Genomic DNA, 17592 nt, shown 5'->3' on the forward strand with positions numbered 1-17592 from the left:
CCATCTGTAGATTTAAGTGAGTGTTGTGTCAGTCAGAATCTTGTATTTACCAATTAAATTAGTGTGGGGAAAAATTTTACTTTTTTTTTGAACATCAAAAGATTATTGATGTAGAAGAAAACCAGTGGTTAGAACTCTACACTTCCGCTGCAGGGGGCATGAGCTGCACCCCTGGTTTGGGGGGGGGGGGGGGGGATGTACTAAACCCCTTGTGCCTCAGGGCAAGGCAAAGAGAAAAACCAAAAGATTTTAAAAAAAAATAGAAGACCAAAAAACCCCTGATATCTCCAGTTAAGGAATTTAGTGTTTCTGTCTATATGGGAAGATGCAGGAGTCTGAACTTCGTTCCTTTGATACACACCTTAGCTACCTGAGGTCAGTGTCCTGTGCCTCTCTTCCTGAGTGTCCTTGGGGTGCACCATCAGGCGTGGGCGTGGCTGCAGCAGTTGGCTGCTGGACGGCGGGCATCAGGTTTCTACCCTCGGTTTCCTCAGGGTGATGCTGAAAGTTCAACCTTTCTGTGCACTGATGCTGGTACTGATCAAATCTTTGGGACGGGTGAAGTAGAAAAGGATAGCTTTGTTGCCTTGCCAGGCAGAGGGGGACACAGTGGGTTAATGCCCTCAAATCCAAGTGTCCCCACTTGGGGAAGACAGTGAGAAGTTTTATAGTAATTGTTCAAAGAGGGCATGATTAGCTGGTGGACACCCTTCTGATGGGTTGGTGATGAGGTAAGTAATAGTCCACATCGTCAACCTTTGGGTCCAACTAGTCTGGGATCTACATGCCAAAAAAAAAGGTAAATCTGTGGGCAGATAAAAAGAGGTGACCCCGAAGGACACTTTGATGTGAGCAGCCATCGCTGGTGAGTCAGTGTCTGCAGCCGGACCCTGTCCTCACGGGGCTGCACACCCGTGTTGCCCCTGCCTGTTTCCCTGAAGTCCCTTTTGTCAGTTGTCATTGATGGCGCTCCCTCTCATCCCCTCCTCCAGTGAACAGGGATGAAAAGGGAAAGTAGCCCTTCCAGGAGGGAAGAAAGTGGTTAGGGGCTGGGTGCCCTCCAATTTCCTGATAGTTTCCAGTTAGGTTTTCACTCTATTAAGATCACACTGCACCAGTGTGTTTATTGATTCGGAAGACACAAGGTTTTGTTTGGATCTGTCAGGACCTTGGGAAACTTGACTTTTCAAGCTCATATTCTAGAGGAATGGAAGTTTTACTAATAATATGAACTTGAATTTGCAGCTTCTTTCAGTTCCCAGTCCTTGTGACAACTAGCACATTTCCAAGAACTGCAGAGAAGCCTCTCAGAGGATCGTTGGCATTGTGAGCTCAGGGTCTCTGGGTCCTCCTTGACCACTGGGTTTTCTTACCGCAGGAGGACCTCCGGATGCAGGCAAGCGAAGAACTTTTATGCATGGGCCTCCCTGAAGATGGTCTGAGGAACAAAGGTATCTGTTTCTCTCACATCCTTTCCTTTTTCCACTCGTTACACCGTTTTTGTTCCCACTGAGAACATGAGGATTGTAAGTCTCTGTCTTGCACAAGGGACTGGCCTTAGCAGCTGTCGGTGTTACTGCCCATGGACATGCTCGGAGGCCCCTGGTGTTATCCAACAGTGCCTCTTTTCTGTGACAAGTTTGCTTCCCACTTTTTCTGTAATGAGGCCCTATTGACTATGAGTTGAACCTTAAAGCTAGTGTGGAATCTTCCATTTGACTTTATAAAGCAACACTGCCTTCCAAACAAGTTCACATGGATGGGGCAGGAACCACTGCCTTGCAGGACATCCCACTCTGTTCATCCCATGTCCACTCCCCATCACCTTGAGAGTTTGCCAAGCTCATTTCTGTTACCTCATTTGCTCCTCAGGTATTGCAGTGGTAGAGAACTCTGCCTGCTAGTGCAGGAGATGCAAGAGACTCAGGTTTGATCCCTGGGTTGGGAAGATCCCCTGGGGAAGGGAATGGCAAACTGCTCCAGTCTTCTTGCCTGGAGAATCCCATGGACAGAGGAGCCTGATGGGCTATAGTCCACGCGGTCTCAAAGAGAAACTGCTCCAGTCTTCTTGCCTGGAGAATCCCATGGACAGAGGAGCCTGATGGGCTATAGTCCACGCGGTCTCAAAGAGTCAGACATGACTGAGCACATACACATATTTGCTCCTCAAAACAATGGTAGGATATGGGCATCGGAGATACTGCCTTCATTGTGATTGATCTTTTGATTGATTAAGGAAGAAACTGAGGCCTAAAAGTGCTGAGCCATGATTCTGTGTGTATCTATTATATAATTAAGATTAACTATGTAGAATAATTGGAGCTGCAAAAAAAAAAAATACAGCAAATATGTTTAATCACATGAACCTTTTGTTACTGTGGAACAGTATCAGATTTGATGATGCTTCTTGGCAGCCTGGATAGAAAAGAGGGTGCAGACCATCCCTGTGAGAAAGGACATTTGTCCCAGTTCATCCTCCTGCTTCCTGCTGATGGAGGTTCTCTCTGTGGCTCAAATTCCTCGCTGTCCTGTGGAGAGTAAAGCTCTGAAGCTGAGGATGGTCATTATCTTCCTGTAATTCACATTTTGGAGGAGTGGGAAGTTGAAAAATGAGCCAGTACCACACCCATTTAAAAGGCAACCAGGAAGCAGTCTAGACATGTGGGGCACTGAATTTTTTTTTCTTTTTAATTAAGGTACAGCTTATATACAGTGGAATTCACTCGTGTGTGTGTGTGTGTGTGTGGACACAAACACATGCAGTTGTGTGATCACAGCTGTACTGACACAATAAAAAAAGGGAACATTTCCATCTTGCAGTCTCCTTATCCTCCTCTCCGACCCCTCCAGTCCGTTTTCTTTGTTCGAGATTGTATGTTGGCTATTAATGTGTCCATTGCATTTTCATATGAGTTTTAGGATGTCTGTCAATTTCTGCAAACGTAAGCACCATTTAAACAGTTATCACATGACCACAAATCCAGGATGTTCAGCCAAGTCATGAAACTCCTATGCTGCTTAAACCTCACAGAACACATTTCACCCTCCAGTGTACCTAACTTGTAACAGCTTCCCTCACTTAATTCCTCATTCTGCTGACATCTGTAACATACCTACCCATCGCCAGGGTCACCATGGGGTGTTCAGTACAGAGTGAGCAGTAAGATCCAATAGCATTTGTTGACGTCACCTGACTGTAGTCATTTATCAGCTCCATAAATACTTCCTGAGTGCTGTTATGTACTGGTTATTATGCTAGACAACAGGGAGGTGGAGATACCAAAACAGAGGTGATCCTTCCCTTTGTGGAACTTACGTTCTAGTGGGAACTAGATCTGTAGGTTGATTTGCATCTTGCTTTGTCTGCACAGTGCAGGCGTCCTGTTACATGCATGCAGCATATGTACAAGCATATACACATGTTTACCTCTAAGTGAACAGCTTTGGGAGAGGGACAAAAAGTCTTTTGTAGATTAACAGTTTGGGGGAACTTCTTTATACTGCATCCTGTGCCTAGAATTTCAGAGAAGTTCTGGGCAGTAAAACTCCTTCGTAAGTTACATTTACATCTTAGGTATTTTGTGTGTGTGTGTTTTAATGTTTCATAATGAAAAATTTCTCACTCACTCAGAAGTGGAAAGGAGAAAATACTAAACCCCTGTGAACCTATCTCTCACCTTCAATTATTACCAATTCATGACCAACCCTGTAGGGAGGCAAGCCTTGCAAGTAATTGGGTTCAAGACTGATACTCCACTTTCAGATTAATCTCTTTTACTTAAGGCTTTATGTGTTACTATTCTTTTTCAAAGATAATTTTATTTATTATTTATTCAAGTATTATGGTCATTTCGTAACATAAGCTGTTTTAATGTGAGTCTGCTTTATAAATGCTTTAGAATGGAAACTCCCTAAGACTGAATTAAGCATATATCTCCCCATTATCATCATTTGTCCAGCTAGGTCAGTGCATTTAAGTAAGTAACATATTTAAAGAAAGGATTTGTTCAGAATAACCTGTTTCTTTCAGGTACTCTTTTGGCTCTCTGTCATATTTTGCAAAGAAGAACAAAGCCAATGGTACTGTAGCACTAACTTTGCAATTCTCTTTTGGAGTTGTTTTTGTTGCGTGATTAAATTTATGAAGGTAGAGCAAATGATTACACATTAATTCAGATTTATTTCTCTTGCACAGAAGAAAATGTACAAATCACAGCTGAAACTCTTCTGACATCTACTGAGGAAGTCCAAGTTATGAAGGTCCATGGAACTAAGGCGGACGATAACGAAGGACTCGAGAATGGCCGTGTGAGTCAGGGTCTCTCGGCTCGGTGCCGTGGACACTCAGAGACAGACAAAATCATGACCAGTGCTGAGGTTTCAGAGTCCAGCACCTTAGTTTCCCTAGAGCCTTTAAATATTGTGGACCCTGGACTAACAGAAGCAACTCCTAAAGAAAAGGAATGTGAAGAAATAAGAACTTATCCTTCTTGGTTGTCATTGTTACCAGGGAACAGTGCCATTTCCAAAGCGGACAGCAGGGAGGAAGAGTTACGTAAATTAAACCTTGTCTGTGAAGCCGACGACAATCACCAACAGGTCCCTGGCCACCATAGTGAGAGACACAGTTCTGCATGTGACAGTCTCAAAGCCACGAGAAAGGTGGTTCTAACAGAACCCTCAGAAGAAAATTCTAAAGTTTCCCATTTCACATCAGGTTTATCTGGTCCAGGATCCAGAACAACGTCCTCAGAAAAGTGTGGTCTTGAAGGTGATGGCTTGCCAAAGGGATCCGCTGAAAAGACGCACGATTCCTGTTTGGATGGGAATGGTCAAAGCCAGAACTTGTCTTCTAGAGAAGAACACAAACAGCCTTTGAATCCCAGGAGTGAAAGAGAACTCTTCCTTGTTAACGCCAGGCAACCAGGAGAGGATGGTAGTCGTCACTGTTCTGGAAAAAAAGAGACTACTGTCTTCCCCAAAGAAAATGCCCATGATCACTACTGCCCTCGAGGCAGTTCCCATATAGGCTGCTCCAGTTCCTTCATGCCCAATTCTTTTACTCAAGCCGTGGAAGGAGTGCTTGAAGAAAATGATTTGAAAATCACTTTAGACGTTCATGGTAGCTTGGCAAATGATGAGGACCACAGAGGAACTTTTGCTGAAATGAGCCATCCAGGCACAGACTCTGAAGGGAGTCATTTTCCCTCCTCAGTGCAGATTGAAGAACCAGAACAGACAACCACTCTAGAGCCCAGTGTGCTGACTGAGAAGACTCACAGTAGAGACTGTGAGTCCTTAGTCCGTACCCAGAGAAATCTAGAAGGCAGACCCCAGTTAAATGAAGCCTCGCCTAACGGATTTTTAATTGAAGGGAAATCCCTTGTGAGTTTAACACCAGAGGACCAGATCAATTCTATAACTGAGATGTCTAAGCTCAAGAAAGACATTACTCCGTTACCACCATCCCTAGAACTTGATGACAGGCCTGAATCAGAAATAGCCATACAAAACGCCCAGGACCACGGTCCACATTTAGGTAAACAGAGCACCTCCTGGGAGGTGGATAAATTTGCTCATGACAACAAACTGGTTGTAAACAAAACAGGAAGTGAATGTGTTTTAAATCAAGTGTCCCTTAATTCTCAAACCCACACAAAGTTGCCAACCAACAAAGAGATGCCTGTAGCAGCAAGCAGGGGTTCCCGACAGGGCCAGCGCCCTCCGTCAGAGGATGGCACAGGTGTCGCTGCCGGAACCCACCCCGTTCCCATGAAAACAAAGACGAAAGACATCTCTCGACCAAGTGACGGATCCCGTGGTGCCTCTTCAAACAGTTCCACCTTAAACAGCAGACTAGAAAGAGAGACCGAAGCAGCCAATTCGGGAGCAGGTAGTCTGCATTCTGGACTCCTCTCAAATAAGAACGAAGTGGCAGCCTTGCCTGTAGAGGTCTCTGTCCGGGAACGTCAGAGTGTTCCGTCTCGGGATCTCTCTAGCTGCCCTTGTGTGAGGAAAAACGTCCCAGAGGAGAGCAGGTGTCCTGCCCATGCTGCCCTGGAGCCCAGCAGAACTACCCTGAGCATCGAAAACTGTCTGTTATCCAAGTATGAAGATACCTTTCAGCATATCCATCACCACCCCCAAGGGAGCGACAGCTCTGTGGAAAGCTGCAGCTGTAGAAAGAATTGTGCATCGGAGGAAAGTGAGCCAGGTGAGGGAGACACTGAAGACAGCCTTCCCAGAGGTGAGGCCAGAGATGAAACGATGGCAGGCACATTAAACAGTGAAGCTCCAGACCAAACCACCCAACCAAGCAAGGAAGGGCCAGAAGAAAAAGAACAGGACACACCCAAAGACACTGTGTTCTGTCGATGTGACGTTTCTGATCGCGTCGCACAAGAATTCAACCAACCCACAAACATTCCAAGTCCTCCCATGTTCTCTGGTGTTAAGAATGTGAACCAAGCAATTGAAACTCCTAAGCAGAAGGCAGATGATGCCGTCAGCTCCCAGGGTGACCCAGGCAGACCCAGTGAATGCAGAGGTGAAGGTAACCCAGCTAAGGAGACACTTGGCCGTGACCAGCGAGAGTCGCCCACAGAGCCTGACAGAGAGGCGAGCCACAGCCTGAAGGCTCTACCTGTTGGTTCAGGCAGTAACAGCTCAACATCTGGCAGGAGCCCCACAAAAGGGGGCTGTGGGAGGATTTCTGATTGTGAGGAGCCCACAGATGGGACAGCAGACATGGTCTCCACAGGCGGTAGTGATGAGCCCTCAGAAGGCATTCTGGAAGGAAGGCTTTCTGGTACTCTGACTGGGGGTGCAAGGCACGCCAGGGCGATGTTGCCAGAAGCCTCAGGGAGTACGGTGTCCCAGAGGGGAGCACCTGTCGCTGCTTTTGTAGGAATGATTGGCCAGGATTCGGATTTCCAACATGCTGCTTCCTCTGCATCAGACTCTCTCAATATTAAAAAATCGTGTGAAGAGAAGGTATGCAGACCCATAGAAGACTGTGAAATGGAAGTGTGTCCAGACCCTTGTGTGCCTGACGTAGGGTCTATTGCAGATCATGAACCAGATGTAAGAGTATTGGGTAAAATAAATATGTCTTTCAATTATGTTCATCATGAAGAGCAAGTTAAAGAAGCATCTCTGAGAGAAACACAAGGAACAATTGAAGGATCAAGACTCGAAGTAAACCTTGAGCAAGACAAGGAAAATACCATTGGAATTTCTTCAGTAGAGTTAACATCTTCTGGACACCAGGGTGTAGACTCTGTACCCTCAAGAAGCCTGAAATCCATCGAGATAATGCCTTTGCACCCACTGTGTGAAAAAAAATCAGAAACAATTATTAATAGTGAAGAAACTGACCCCCCAAACCTTTTTAAGCCAATAGACGGTGAAATGCCTTGTGAGAATAAGAACAACACAGTCCTGCCTGAGATGGAGGGAGGAGCAGCGAGGAGTGAGAGTGATCCTAGCAAAGAAGGCAGCACAGCCCTCAGGGCGGAAGGCTCGCCTTTGACGCTAGATGCGGAAACTAAAGTGAAAGGAGAGCAGGCTGCAGAGCAGCAGAGGGGGCCATGGGGTCAGCCTCCTGCCGGGCAGGAGTCGGAAGAGATGGCAATCAGGGAAGGTGGTCTCGCTGATAACCCGAGCCAGGTCTCTCAGACCCACCTTAAAGCTCCGAGGATGCGGGGTGACTCAGAGAAACGACCAAGCCAGAAGGTTCTGAGCCACAAGGAAGAGGAGCAGGTACGTCAAAAAGAAGCACACACAGTACTGGAACAATGCCCAGCATCTCATCCGTTGTCGGATGAGGTGCAGGAGGGTGGCGACGATGAGCCCGCCTCAGAGACGGGAGTCACCTCAGCAAAGCCGGCCACGGGCACCTCTGCCGTGGGGCCTCAGAAGCCCACAGGCCTGACGGAGGAAGGCTCGTGTCACCCCCCAAGAAAGGACACGGAGTCATGCATGTGCCCCGGTCCCCGCACTGCCCCTCGGAGGGCTCGAGACCCCTGCTCTGCCCGGCGTGAGGCCTTCCACGGTGCCTTTGGGAACACTTCTCACCGGAAGGGGGCGCTGCCCTTAAAGAAGCAGCCCCCCCGAACCTGCAAGAAAGTTTCCTGCCAGGAGCTGGTCTCCGTGGGGAGGAAAATGAGTAGAATCGCACGTTCTGCTTTCCTAAAGAGCTCCTCTGAGACCATCCCCACGAAAGCACACAGAGTTCTCAGTTCCCATGCCATGTCTCTACCTGTGCGCCCAGAGCCCGAAACAGCCCCTGCCAGAAGCCTTGTGAGCCATGTACCAAAGCCGAAGGCCGCCCCAGGCCTGCCCTCGGGGGGCCTGAATGTGCGGATGCCTACCAAAGAATTGGCCTTACTCAGCAAGCTATCCATCCTCGCCTCCAGACTGGCCCCCGCTGCCAGGACCCAGAAGCTGCGGTCTCGGCGGTGCTCCTCGGACCTTCTCCCTGTGGCTAAAAGCTACAAGCAGCTCCGATACCGGAGGCTCCTGGACGGCTTCTCCCGCAGCACAACGCAGCTGAACCCATGTCTGGCAGCTGGTGACTGGGACAGGAGGCCTAAGAGTAAACCCCTGATGCTTTATTCGCTCGAAACTGTCAAAATGAGCTTCATAGATCTGAGCGACAAGATGCCATCGCTGCTGTTCGGTTCCGAAACCTTCCCGGTGTCCTTCCATGTGAAGCTGGGCCCTGAGTGCGTGGCTGAGTCCCCCAGGACTTTCCCTGAGCACTGTGCGCCTGCGAGACTCGCCTTAGGAGAGGCCCGCTGGGGCCGTTCTCCACCTCCCAAGTGGACCTTCTCCTTCTTCCTGGCCCATGGCTGCCCTGGAGTGGCCACGTTCAGGGAAGACCCCGGCCTCCACGACCAGGCAGGCGCCCAGCCTCCAGTTCCCCTCCAGGACCGCAGGGCCACTGCCCTAGTCCAGAGCAGGGGGGGCTGTTCCATCCTTGGCCTCCACACGCTCCTAGCACTCTGCTCCCCGGGATGCTACCGGATCTGGACGAAGAAACGGAGCTGTGCCAGCCACACGCCTGCCATGCAGAGGCTCTTCATGACCCAGTTAACACAGGGCCTCAAAGGGCTGCGGTCTCCTGCCTCCATAGCTGACAAGGTCTTCTGTTCTCTGCCCTACTCGGTGGGCCGGGTGCTATCCATCTGGAGCCAGCATGGGCCTTCCGCCTGCCCCTTGGAGATCTCCGCCCTTCCACCCTCTCACAGCAAGCGGCAGTCACCTCTGGGCGTCATGAGCAGGTAAACTCCATGCCCTGTCCTTTGCTTAAGTCCTGTGTTTGCATCCTCCCACTGGGGAGAGGGGAGGGCGCTCCTAAAGCTACAAGGCTCAGCGTCTGTGTCTGCATTGCCTGTTTATTGCCAGATCTCTGCTAAGAAAGTGCAGCAGTAATTCTGAAGTGCGGGCCCCTCGAATTTTCCGGAAGGATCTGGATTTCCTGCAGAACCCTTAATTTGGTACCTTCCTTCATTGTGTTGGTTTAATTCTACAAACCAGTAAATCTTAAATCTCTCCTTTTCTTCCCTTGGCCTCTTCTTGCCAAGAACAAATCGCACTGCATGTTAAAGACTGTAAGCGGTGACTTGTGACTTGTACCTATGATCTGTTCACAGGTGTTATACTCAGTGTTTGGCGTGTAAATGATACAGAAGTACTTTTTAAATTATTTATGCAGGCAAAACCCAATCTATTTATAAGCCTACCTCTCTTTCTTTCTGGAGCAGAGGAGCTTCAAAGATTGGCATGTACATGTTACAGCTATAAAATTCATAGACTTTTATGTGAACTGGGAAGGAGTTCTTGTGGTTTGACCACTGAGAACAGTTGAAAATAATTCCACCAATATCGTTTGCTTCTAATCTCTCTGCCTTTCCATTTAAGTCAGAACACAGCCCTCCTGTCAGCCCACCTCCATCCCAGTGATCGGCACGTACATGAAATTTCTGTGCCCTGGAGGCAGGTTTTTGTCTCCCTGGTAGATGGACGCTTCTCAGGTCTTCCTTGGGCTCTGACTGAGCATCCTTCCAAACCCATGGGTCCTCACAGCCTTTCCCACCATCCTGCCGCCCTAACCCGTCACTCTTTATTTTTGCTCCACTTCAGCCGCACCGTGTTACCGTCCATGCCTCTTCCGGGCCTGGAAGCTGCTTACAGTGTTGGCGGCAGTCACCTGAGGTGAGGGCTTGTGGAGGGAGGGAGACGTGGGGAGGGGGGGGTACTCTAGCTGCCGTGGGTTGAGCTTGGTGCAATTCTGGCCTCTTGTTCTCCTTCTAAGCCTGATCTGCATCTCTCAGGAGCACAGGCAGAGGTTCAGCCTCAGGACTGTGTAACTAAAGTTGTGTGATCAGTTCCATTTACTGAAAAAAAGAAAAAAGTCAAATCAGGAGCCAGCTCATTGTACTGCAAGTCCCCTCAAGATGCCTGTCAGGCATTGAGCTGATTTCAGTGCCCGGATGCTATTGATCACATCCAAGCAGAATTCGTTTGTTCAGTTCCCTAAATGTCTTCTTCCTGCAAAAACTCCTTTCTTTTTTCATATTTTTTTCCTTATTCAAATCTGCATCTTCCAAGTTTCCTTATTCCACTCCAGGGAACTGGGTTGACCACATTCTTGTAGTTTATCACACATGCAGACACAGGCATGTCCAGAAGCAACATGGGGATAGCCTTATGGGAATGTCACTTAGCTCTTATCTGGATGTTAGGACGAAGGTGCTGACATGGAAGGTGAACCTGTCCCACGTTTTCTTCTTTGTCTCTGTCTCTGTGGTTTCAGGCTAGAGCCTCCATTCCCTGCCTTGGTACCAAAGTCTCACCTGGTAACAGACTCAACTGTCAGCAAGCTCCTGTTCTCAGCCTCCGAGTTCCCGGTTCCTGGGTTTGACGAGCTGGATGGTGTGACGGCCGCCTGCCCCCGACCACAGGGCAGCCCTCCAGAACAGAAAGAGGTAAACTCAGTGCCGGTGGGTTCGGGCGGCAGAAGCTCCTCAGATCCCATGACAGGTGCAGACAGCCCCCCGGGTCTCCTTACTGCCACCTTTAGCTTCAGCCCAGTACCGGATGTCACCAGGACAGGGGCTTTTCCGTTGACCACCAAAGGGTGCCTGGGATCTGTTCATCCTCATTGCTCTCCAGACCCTTTTTTCTCAAGGACGCATTTAACAACATTCAGAGAATTGAAGCATAGAGCAGGAGGCTTCTCACATTCAGAGATGAGTGAATGATGCTGTGCTTCAGTTTCTCAGCATCCACTGTCTCCAACAGTTTTAAACTGTATTGATCATCTCAGTATCTGAACTGCATGCACAGTAACATGAAGGGGGCAGTTGCTGAAAATGCTGTTGGCAGGAGTGGTTGGGTGAAGCTTTGTCATAAAACTACTTCCTGAAGTCCCCTGTACACTGAGGAAGCAGTGTAGTGAGTGTCAACAAAGGGGCTCTGTGTATTTAGAATGACTTACAACCTTACTGTCTGTCTTCTTAAAAATAGGCTGAGCCAGAGAAGAGGCCGAAGAAAGTCTCACAGATTCGCATCCGGAAAACCATTCCTAAGCCAGACCCTAACCTCACACCCATGGGCCTTCCTCGACCCAAAAGGTGAGCGCCTTCTCTAACACACACGGATGCATTTTTCTGGAAATTGTTTAGTATAATATAATGGCCTTTTCAATGATCATATACTCTGAGCTTTTGTTATATCAATACTTCTAGGAATTTATCCAAAAGAATTTCACCAGTACTGTGGCCAGAGATTTGTGCGCAGGGTTCTGGGTCACTTCCTGAGTCTCTATGCCCGGTTCCTCTGTGTTTACAATCCCAGGGCCTCCTCCAGGGGTGCTGGGAAGTCAGCACTGCCGTTGTCCCCAGGCTTAGGTGCCGGTGCCAGGGCTCAGTGGCTGAGAGACCCGTGTTAAGCCAGAACGTCTGTCCTGGCCCTGGTGGCTCCTGTCCCCACAGGTCTCACCCAACCCCACAGCCCAGACTCATGACATTCTACACACAGAACTGGAATGCGACCCACAGGTTATGAGAGCAGTCTTTTTGTTGTTGTTTTTTAAGAAAATGCTAGATCCATGTTATGGTAGAGTATAGCCTTTAAAATTTTGGATTCTAAAGATTTCTGTGACAGAGATGATTGCTCATCCCTAAAGAGTGAAGTGGAAAGAAAACGATTACTAAATTATGTATTGGGCATGATTCCAGATTGTATATTTGACATGATTCGAGTTTGGAGATGATGTGTATTACACAGATGGGCTTCCCAGGTGGCGCTAGTGGTAAAGAATCCATCTGCTAATGCAGGAGACGCAAGAGACCTGGGTTTGATGCCTGGGTCAGGACGATCCCATGGAGAAGGGAATGGCAACCCACTCCAGTGTTCTTGCCTGTAAAATTCCGTGGACGGAGGAGCCTGGTGGGCTGCAATACTTGGGGTCACAGAGTGGACACCCCATGTGCATGTGCACGCACGCACACACAGTGAAGATACACACATTGTTACAAGATACCTAGTTAACGTTTCCTTTGTGATGGATTTCACTCATTCATTTCTCATTGGCAAATGGAAGCCTGTGTCCCTTGACTAACCCAGAGTAAGTTATTTCACCCTCCTGAACGTCAAGGACTTACCTGTAGAAAGTAAATAAGAATTCCCAATATTTAAAATTGTTGTACAGTCCAGTTGAGAAAAAAAGTTATCTATTTTATTGCTTCACACAGCACAGATGTGACAATTAACTGTTCCTATGATTGACATTCCACTTTTCCCACTTGGTTTTATCTTAACGTGTTGTGTCCTACAGTTCTTTTATTGATCATCCTACGATGTCTTTTCAAGAGAAATTTTTAAAGTATTTCAGATATCCTGTGTTGAGTACTACTTTTTACTAGAATAAAATAGGGTTCAGAAACATGGTATTCTACCTTGAATTTTTTGGTAGATATAAGTTCTAGAAAACCTTATTCACCTTATTCAGATAAGTAGTGGGAGTGGAGAGAGTTTTAATGGAACAATGGCATTCAACCCTTTCAAGTTCTGTCAAGTAATATTAAAAAAATCTCAGTGATCTATCATCAAATTATATTTGATGGTTTATCACTTAATTTGTTTTTGAAAGCAAAGAATTGAAAAGTGCTGACTCCCTTGGGTTCTGTCACCCAGGCTTTGCAGGTAGGCAGTGTCTCGGGTTGTGGGATGTGACCCAGGAGGATCTGACCAGTGTCAGATGGCTAACAAATTACATGCTACTTTGGCACTTAGAGGTACTTTATTTAATCCTATATAATGAGTGAGGTTGAAAACTAAGATCTTCAATAAGTCTTTACCACCGACATTTTGATTAAGATGATTTTATTACTTCAAGTACACTTTTGTGTCTTGAAGATGCTGATTTAGTGCCTTAAACTTAGGGAAAATTTTTGACATGTAACTTAATTAGCAAAGGCATATTTTATTTTTCAAGCCCATCAGCCAGATCATTCTTACTTCCTTACTTTTCTGTTTTCCAATTCAAATGTAGTCGTCCCTCAGTATCCTTGGGGAAGTAATCCATGGATGCCCAGGTCTCTTATATAAAATGACATAGTGCCACAAATACGGTCTCCCCTCTATGTCAAGGGCTATGAAACAATAAGTGTGTTAATATTCACATTCAAAAGAACCATACAGACCATTGAGAAATAAACTATGGAACACATCTTGTAGATTTCTAAAAGTCATAAGACAGTTTAAATTTATAAGAATTTCCTGTTATTGAATTTATAATAAAGCAATGTGATTTGTAGCTAAAATAATTACGAAGAGAGGAGTACATAAGAAAGCATGATATTGCTTCAGTACATGTGTGCACATGCACCAATCAAACTGTGATTAGACTTTTAGGAATAATTAATTGTGGGGAGAAAGATCCATTAATTAATATAAAATCTCATGATCGCTTCAATGTAGGGTACAAGTGTATCACTGCAAACCGATTGTCATGGCAGCTCATCATATAATTTTTGTTGTTAACAGGAAGTAGAAGTTGTATTTTATAAGATGAAGATTGAATAATTGACTTAAATGTTTCTGTATAAGATGTGATTAAAGTTCTTCTGAGTTTTATATACTTTATCTTCAAAAGTTTGATAGTCCTAGTAAACATTTCACTTTTTTTTTTAAAAGAAGAATCAACAGCTTTTCTAAGTGGTAACAGACTGAGTGTTGAGAATAGTTTGAAAAAGACATTGTGTACAGTTATGCTATTTTTGGTGTTTGAAGCTCTCCTTAAATAGGCGTTGTCTGATGATAGTCAGGAGGTGAATGAATGAAACAAAGTCCCTCTGAGAGCTCCATTCCACACTGAATCTGAAATCCAGATATCCTTATACCAAGTCAAGTCTCCAATAAACCCACTTCATGGAACCTTGTGTGAAGTGGGGAGAGACACCTCCAAGACAAGTTTACGGTGACTTCATTAATCTGTAAAGAGGGGTTGGTGAGATCATTGATTTGATTCCAATACTAAGGTAGAATTCAGGGTGGGTGGGGCTATTCAGAAAGAATTTATGGGAAGTTACGCATGAGCGTACAGACACTTCTAGATGAGTCATGAGCAGGAGGTTAGAGTTCAGGAGGTTGCTTACACTGGAGGTGAGTGCCCGTGTGCTGTCTTGAAAGTCTTCCAGCATGCTGGTATGAGGACCCATGGTCTAGCAGAGCCTTAGGGGTTTTACCTTAGTATCACATATCAGTCTGAGTCCATTCAGGAGATGGAAACCACATGGTATGTTAAACAGGGCAAGTTTAATATTAAAGTGTTAAACTATTAATATAACAGAAGAGTAACCATAAAGGTGTGCAGAGAGTTTTCTCTAGTTGCAGGGAGCTACTCTTGGTTGCAGAGGGCAGGCTTCTCAGTGCACTGGCTTTTCTGCTTGTGGAGCACGAGCTTTGGGGCGCTTGGGCTTCAGGAGTTGCGGCACGTGGGCTCAGTAGTTGCAACACATCGGCTTAGTTGCTCTGCGCCATGTAGGATCTTCCCGGACCAGGGATCGAACCTGTGCCTCTTGCATTGGCAAGCGATTCTTTATTACTGAGCCACCAGGGAAGCGCCCCGTACAGAGAATTCTGAAGGGCATCTTAGGGCCCTCCCTGCAACTGGAGTCTGACTTTGTTGCAGGAGATATGGTTGCAGCCATCAGATGGTGGGTTGCTAACACTGGAGCTGGATGAGCGGGAAACAGCAGCAGCCGTACGGGGCATGAGATGAGGCTGGAGGGCTGCACCCAGGCTGTTGGGGTGCTGCTGCAGTTGCATGGCCTGCAGTGGGGGGTGTTTGCTCCAGGGGAGTCACAGGAAGTGACCCCCAGGAAGCTGGGGTCCCACCGTGGGCTTCTGTCCCTGAATGCCTTGTCTGTGTGTGGTAGTCACCAAACGTGCTGCAGGGGTCCTCGGGGGCTACACTCTGGCTGTTCAGGTAGTGCTGAGCCCCTCCAAGTGTCCCCATCTGACTTCACCCCAGACCCCAATACACAGACACCCACGATGGACCATGTGGCAGAAGCAAGGAAAAAAGCTCACTTCCTCTTCCAGTGCTCCTCTAGTGCCTTCTTTTGCCAAAGTCCAGCACTGTACTCACTGTGGAAAAGAAATGTGCAAGGAGGCCAAGATTCCATTGTCACAGAGCAGGTACTGAGAGCACATTCTGAGCTGAGAAGCAGTAATTTAGTAACTGGTACATTCCAGTAAACAAAATTTAAAGCAAATACACTTGACCAAGCTCTGTAGTTTCAGGAAGAGATGTGAATGAACGGAAAGCCATGTATTTAATGTAGATACAGAACTAAAGCAAGAATAGCCTGGAAAATTCAGCAAACAAGTGAAATAAAAGAGTACTATTCTTGGAACTTCCTTGGTGATCCAGTGGTAAAGAATCTGCTGCCAATGCTTGGGACATGGGTTCGATCTCTGGTCCAGGAAGATTCTACTTACTGTGGAGCAACTAAGCCTGAAAAATGCAACTGCTGAAGCTCGCATACCCTACAGCCTGCATACCACAGCTACTAAGCATGAGTACCTGGAGCCTGTGCTCTGCAATGAGAAGCCACTGAAATGAGAAGCCCGTGCAGCACAGCAGAGAGTAGCCCTCGCTCGCTGCAACTGGAGAACGCCCAAGCAAGACCCAGCCCAGCCAAAAATAAGTAAATTGAAACAAAAAGAATGTAGTCTTAAGAGATCTTATAATATATTGTAAAATATCAGCAATTAACATGATGCCAGGACTTCCCTGGTAGCACAGTGGATAAGAGTCTGCCTGCTAACACAGGGGTCATGGATTCAATCTCTGATCCAGGAAGATCCCACATAGTGCGGAGCAGCTAAGCCCATTTGCCACAGCTACTGAGCCCACGCTTTAGAGCCTGCAAGCCATAACTACTGGAGCCCACGTGCCGTGGAGCCCATGCTCCACAAAAGAAGCCACCGCAACAAGAAGCCTGCACACTACAACGAAGAGTAGCCCCCACTCACTGCCGTTAGAGAAAGCCCAGTGCAGCAGCGAAGACCCAGCACAGCTAACGGTAAAGCGGTGTATGTGGTAAAGAGTCCGCCTGCATGTTGATGTATAGCAGAAACCAACACAATATTGTAAAGCAATTATCCTTCAACTAAAAATAAATTTAAAAAAAAAGAATCTGCCTGCCAGTGTAGGAAATGTAAGGGACCAGGATTCAATCCTGGGTCAGAAAGATCCCCTGGAGTAGAAAATGGCAACACCCACTCCAGTGTTCTTGCCTGGAAAATTCCACAGAGGAGCCTGGTGGACTACAGTCCATGGGGTCACAAAAGAGTTGGATGTGACTGAGCGACTAAACACGTATATGTCAAAAAATAAATATGGCAGTGTGAAGAAGAAATGATTTGATGCCACAGGATTAATATACAGGCTTGTAAAACAAAAACGGGAGTCCATAAATAGACACAAACACATAGAGAAATTCAATACGTAACAAAGGTGTCCCCTCAGATCAGTGATATAAAGATGGGCTGATCAGTAAAGTGCTACTGGGACAGCTGGGCAGTCATTCTAAGAATAATAAAGCTGGGTCTCTATCTTAGACCTTTCACCAGAATATATTTAAGTCTGATTTCATGTGAAATCAGACTTAAATATAAAAACAGAATACCTGAAGAAACCATAGGAAATGGTTAACTATAACAAAATTCAGAGTCACAAAATAAAAATCTGAATAATCTTTTTCATAAAAATCTATCTTTCCTGCTGGGGAAAAAAGAAAGAAACTATAAACAAAGACAGAACACAAACTCGTACATACAGGGGAATATTAGCCATAAAAAGGAACACATTTGAGTCAGTTCTGATGAGTTGGATGAACCTAGAGTCTGTCATACAGAGTGAAGTAAGTCAGAAAGAGAAAAACAAATATCGCATTTTAACACATATATATGGAATCTAGAAAGATTGTACTGATGAACCTATTTGCAGGGCAGCAGTGGAGACAAAGGCATAGAGAACAGACGACATGGCAGGGAGGAGAGTTCAGAGTTCCA

General features: G+C 46.5%; 1 protein-coding gene across 4 annotated transcripts in view; it reads left to right on the forward strand.

Moving 5' to 3' along the window:
- PRR14L (proline rich 14 like) overlaps positions 1–17592 on the forward strand; it is a 40699-nt gene that overhangs the window by 15295 nt on the left and 7812 nt on the right. For 3 of the 4 annotated variants that reach the window (XM_043901257.1, XM_043901256.1, XM_043901259.1), the window contains 5 exons: positions 1379–1451; positions 4196–9284; positions 10147–10218; positions 10820–10991; positions 11533–11639. In XM_043901257.1, coding sequence (XP_043757192.1) covers positions 1379–1451; positions 4196–9284; positions 10147–10218; positions 10820–10991; positions 11533–11639 — 5513 coding nt within the window. Of the gene's footprint in view, positions 1–1245; positions 1452–4195; positions 9285–10146; positions 10219–10819; positions 10992–11532; positions 11640–17592 lie in introns of all 4 variants that reach the window. The other variant, XM_043901260.1, reaches the window with a different exon arrangement.

Source organism: Cervus elaphus, chromosome 5, assembly GCF_910594005.1.
Source record: "Cervus elaphus chromosome 5, mCerEla1.1, whole genome shotgun sequence".
NCBI lineage: Eukaryota > Metazoa > Chordata > Mammalia > Artiodactyla > Cervidae > Cervus > Cervus elaphus.